Source organism: Sceloporus undulatus, chromosome 5 (genome assembly GCF_019175285.1).
Source record: "Sceloporus undulatus isolate JIND9_A2432 ecotype Alabama chromosome 5, SceUnd_v1.1, whole genome shotgun sequence".
NCBI classification, from domain to species: Eukaryota; Metazoa; Chordata; class Lepidosauria; order Squamata; family Phrynosomatidae; genus Sceloporus; species Sceloporus undulatus.
Window position 1 is genome coordinate 118,002,059 of NC_056526.1, and position 5,576 is coordinate 118,007,634.

A 5,576-nucleotide genomic window follows, 5' to 3' on the forward strand; every position below is an offset into this window, starting at 1 on the left:
TCATCTTCATCATCTTTAAATTTATGTCATCTTCTTTGTTTTAAAACAAATCTGCAGGTAGATGGGAAAGTCAGCATGAATGGAGAAACCATCAACGGAATGGAGGAGGAGCGAGAGAGAGAATGCACAGCATTAATTTTTGCTCCTTCACCAAGTCGATCGCCAAAGTCCGACTATGTGGTGGAAGCAGATGGTGTCTCAGTTGAGGAGAAGCAGGATGTGACTAGTACTGAACTTGTTCTGAAGCGACTCATCGAGCACAATAAACACAGAGAACAGGCTGTAAGGACAAAATCATTGAAGTGTTCTGGCTTGGGGTGGGGGTTTGTGCTTTCAAATTCTTTCATAATGCATTTCATGTGTCCTTGAAATGTTCTCTCACCATGTGGGAACCACCGATTTGTAAGCAGATCCCACCAGCTGGGATCATTTTTCAGTTATCAGTGATCTGAATGGGACTGATTGTCTGGGTCTTTCATGTGGAATGCCAATAATCTGGTGAGAATCCCCCATAGAGTTAGAGGAGTTTGAAAGTATGTAGTTATAGTGTGGTACATACACGTTTCTTGTTTTAATTATATTGCTTATATTTGGTTCTGTAAGCTGCTCTCAGAATTTGGTTGAAGGATGGGTTATCTATAGTAACCATAGAATTACTGTTTCTGCCTGTCAGAAGGCCATAAATGTGAGACTTTTAAACATGGCATACAGACTAAGAGACACTAGGGGTGCATACCTGGGGGCTATTTGTTTTGTCTTTTATTTAATTATTAAGTTGAATGAGGTCATGTGCTTGAAGCCTGCAATACTGTCTTCAGTCATTAACTGACGATACTTTCCTAATGTCAATAGAATATATTAAATATACTGTAGTTGAAGCTTAGGCAGTGGTGGAGCTGAGGAGGGCAAAATGAAGGCATGGCTCCATAATAAAAATTCTGCTCTCCAAATGAGATTATCCTTCAGGCCCTAAATTACTAGCATAGCAGAAAGTGAGACACTGAATATCATTCACACTAAGAACTCTAATAGTTGCTTTGTCCACAATCCTTTGGTAACTTTGGCCCGAAACACAGGGGCAAAATTAGGCCTTGTTGGGAGTGTGCCATTTACATGATGCTCACTCCAAATGCAGCCTAAAGCCATTCCAAGGCCACATCATTTGCTAAGGGCCAGGCCAAGAAGGAGGAGACAGAATCCGTTAATTTTGGCAGCCTGGTTGAGGACTGCAGTGGCAGCCCAGATTGGGACTGCAATTGTCACGGTCCTGGCATGAACAATGCTGGTGCAGTCTCCCACCTTTCTATTTGGCCCGTCTGTTTCAGGCCTTTGCTTGTCTGTACATCTGTTGTACTGTACATCTAAATGCTCAACTGAGGTTTTAGCTCACTGCAGTGCTATAAATTTGGAACCTAAAAGACATTTTCATCTGAGGTGCATAGGAGATGTTCACAGGCACGAAGTTTCCAAAGATATAAAAGAATTTCCTAAGTGAGTAACAAAATCTAAACTGACAGTTTCATTACTAGAGTCCTATTAGATTTTGAAATGTGCAGTTTTGATTTAGAAATGCCTAACAGACAACTATCTATTTAAATGAATCTGTGCTGGGGAAGTAAACTTATTTGCAACCTGGCATTCATATAGTGATGCTCTTTAATTGAAGAGCATTATTTTATTCCTTTTTTTTTTCACACTAACAAACTGCCCCTCAGGCTTCAGCTCTCTTATTGTACATTTTTATTACTTTCCCTTGCTGGTACCTTGGATTAACAATGGAAATATCAGTCTATTTCTGGTCTGTATAAATGTTGAAAGTCTTCATTCAAAAGTGTGTTCTATTTTGGTTTCACCTTATTTGTGGACTTTCCAAAAGTCTACATGGAACTGCATACTTTTATACAGATTAATTTGGAAGTTGATAGGCTCTCCTTTACTCTAGTTATTTAAAGAGTTTGGATGGCCATTTGTTAAGGATGCTTTATTTCTTGATTTCTTGCATTGGCAGCCTCAAGTAATTTGGAGTCAGCTTCAATTCTGCAGTTCTTTGGTTTGTGGACTACAACTCTTAGTGACCAGGATACCTATGGGACTCTAGAAGCTGTCCAAAAAGTAGCTTTTCCGATCTCTGTTCCTACCTCTTTCCCCAAAAAACATTTAAAGAATCCTTTGACTCTGTAGTGTCTAGATTTTAAAAAACTTAAGTATTTCTTACATGAGAGATATGATTTGTTTCTAAGTGATGTAGGGAGCTAAATCTATGTTGTTACATGCCATCAAGACAACACCAACTTGTGGTGACCCTATGTCAGGGTTTTCTTGGCAAGATTTATTCAAATGAGGTTTGGACTTGCCCAAGATCATCTGGTAGAAGTGGTGTCATCAATCTTAGTGACATCTGGTGGGGGGGGCTGCTGGTGGTCTACCTTGTCCTCCCTTCCCAGTGCCTTGCTTACCTGCTCCCTCTGCCCTACCCCCTTGGCTCCCTCTCAGGATGATGGTGAAGCCATGAGGGGTGTACTCTCCCCTTGGCTGCAGTGGGAGGAGGGCCCAACGAGGTGTTAACACTTCTCTGGGGTGTCACCTGGTGCGGTCTGCATCCCCACATACCCTTAGTGATACCACTGCCTAGTAGGATTCCATTGCTAAGCATGGATTCAAACACTGATCTCCTGGGTTCCTAGTCCAACACTCAGACTTGTATCTCTAGTTAAATATATAATTTATCTCAAATCTTGGTTAGATTCTTTGTAGCAAAAGGAAAAAAGAGGAAAACCATGCAGCTCTGTTACACCCCATAGTAGTAATTTAATTAAACTTTAAAACTAATCACATAATTCTTAACAAAGTTAAGAATTTCTAGTTCGTGCGGTGCTTGGCTTACTAAAAGTCACATGCTTTGCCCAGCAATTAAAGCTTTTCTTCTGTGTGCATGGTTTTCTTGAGATGGCAAGATCAAATTTTTAACTGCTGGAACTTTTCTATGTGAGTGAGGTACTAGTATGAAACCCAAAGAAGCAGTGAGTGTAGTAGTTTGAGCATTGGACTGTGACTTTGGACACCAAGGTTTGATTCATTGTTCAGCTATAGAAACCCACTAGATGACCTTGGGAAAGTCTCACATTCTCAGCCTCAGAAAACCCCGTGATACATCACCATTGATCAGAAATGACTTGAAGGCTCACAACAACAAAATAGGAAATCTCTTCCACTCAGCTTGTAGTGCCTGTGGATTTTTTCACCAAACAGGGCACAAAAATAATCTGCTGGTGTATTTATGTATGTACATGTCTTTTCACTGTGCAAATTATCCCTAGCTGACCCAAAAGTCCCTAAATAAGTGTCTAAATGATTGCTGCATTTTGAAGTAAAATATGACAAAATTATCTTACCCTCTTGGTAGCATGATATGGAAGATGATGGAATCTCTTGCAGGGTGAGAGAACTTGATTGGTTTAACCATGCAGGCAATTAAACTACCGGTTTAGGATGAAATCAGATATAATTTAATTATACGACCAACATACATGTTTTTATTAGCAGACCCTAAGCATCGTCTGGACTGTGGTGGTGGTGGGGAGTTCAACCCTTCCCCCCCCCCTTCTATGGCTCAATAAAAATGTCCTCCTTGAATCTGTCATTTGCTTTTAAAGAGACACTCAGGCTTCCTATTAGGCTGCTATCAGAATCTGATAAAGTTAATTTGAACAATGATGGCTGGAAGTTTCTGGAAATTATTGTCAAAAATATAACTTGACCATGCACTGATTGCTAGTAACATGGTTTTTAAAGTAGAAGTGTGCTACCTTTATGTAATTTAATGTCATATCTAGTTTAGTCCAGAATCTGTTTTGAATTCATGGAATTAAGAAGCTGTACAGACCAGCATTCTATGTCAGCCACAGGGCAGAGTGGGGACGTGGTGTCCACATAGAATAACGCACACCCTGAAACTGCCATCATGCCATGCGCCCGACTGTGCGGTGGGCAGGTGGCTTCACTGCACTCTTTTGGCACTGCATCCAGATGACGCAGCACCAGAAGGTGCCACGGAGGCAGCAAAGGTATTCTTTCCATGGCGCAAAAAGAAGCCACTTTTTGCAGCTCCCTTTTGCACCACGGAAATGCCAGATCAGGGTCGCAGCATGTAGTTGATGCGCCCCCAATCTGGTGCTGGAAGGGGCAGCAGCAGGCCGCTCCAATGGGGCGGTCTGTTTAGCTCCTAAGTCTTTGAGTGGAAACTGCCATTTCCATTGGATAGTGACAAGAATCATTGTTTCTAGTACTGTACTGATCCAAATACTTTCCATTTAATCTGTTTTTCTCTGGAGTATTGGCTCCAGCAATCATCAGTATGACCATTGCTTATATATTTAAAATATGGGTATATTCCTTTATTAATCAAACTTGCTTACATAATGGTTGCCTTTATTCAATACTGTTCTACACAGTGTATGATGCTACTGATTCCAGAAGAGAAAATAAGAGGTAGCACTGATAAATGCGGAGGAGAGCAGGGAGAGGGAAACTGGATAGGAAGAGCTCTCAGTGGGGTGCTAGCAGGCTGTGTATTAAATAAAAATCAGACCTGCTGAAACTCAGTGCATCTGGGGTTAATAGATTAGTTTGTATACTCTCCAAAAACCAAGGAAGCAAAGCATGTGTTTTGTATTACCTGCTCACTACATTTCAAGGGTCTTATTGCCCTTGTGTTTCTGGAGACAGAATGAGATATATAGCAAGATTATTATTATTTTCTGAGTTGAATTGTTTCTTCCCTACTAGAGCCAGTTGAAATTCTTTGCTACCTTGCTTTTGAGTGATCCTTGAGTTTTGTCTCAGGGAACTCCCATGACAAATGTGCATGGCCAAAACCATCCAAGGAAATCTAAAGGAAGCCAACATCATTGATAAGAGTAGCAGAAATGCAGAGAGGGGGTGAGGATGGAGACAGATCTCCCACAATTCCTGGCTTCCTGAGAAGAGTAGAGGCATTTTCTCTTACTTAAAGGACCAGGAGAAATAATAATAATAATAATAATAATAATAATAATAATAATAATAATAATAATAATAATAATAGGTTTTATTTATATACCGCCCAATCACTGGGAATCCGAGCGGTTTACAATAGAGGGGATAACAGACAGTTCCCTGCCCACAGGCTTACAATCTAAAAGACACGACACAAAAGGAGAAGGGAATGATGAGGGGGGGGGATCAGGTCCAGCATTCTTCTCTCCCTCTGAGGCCTGGACCAAGGCAGATGGACCGGAGGGAGGGCTCTTCTTCTTCTTCAGGCTAGCCCCTGATGGAACTGGGCCAGCCTTCTCTCTCCCTCAGAGGCTGAAAGATGACAGTTAGGGAGGGAGGAGCCTCTTTCTTCAGGCCAGCCCCTGATGGTACTGGGCCAGCCTTCTCTCTCCCTCAGAGGCCGAAAGATGACAGTTAGGGAGGGAGGAGCCTTCTTCTTCAGGCTAGCCCCTGATGGTACTGGGCCAGCCTTCTCTCTCCCTCAGAGGCCGAAAGATGACAGTTAGGGAGGGAGGAGCCTCTTTCTTCAGGCCAGCCCCTGA

The 5,576-nt window shown here is 41.9% G+C and overlaps 1 protein-coding gene across 7 annotated transcripts in view; it reads left to right on the forward strand.

The window, feature by feature from the left end:
- Positions 1–5,576, forward strand: part of LIMCH1 (LIM and calponin homology domains 1) — a 258,524-nt gene that overhangs the window by 205,038 nt on the left and 47,910 nt on the right. For all 7 annotated transcript variants that reach the window (XM_042468174.1, XM_042468171.1, XM_042468172.1 and 4 more), the window contains one exon: positions 58–282. In XM_042468174.1, the coding sequence (XP_042324108.1) occupies positions 58–282 (225 nt within the window). The remainder of the gene's footprint in view (positions 1–57; positions 283–5,576) is intronic.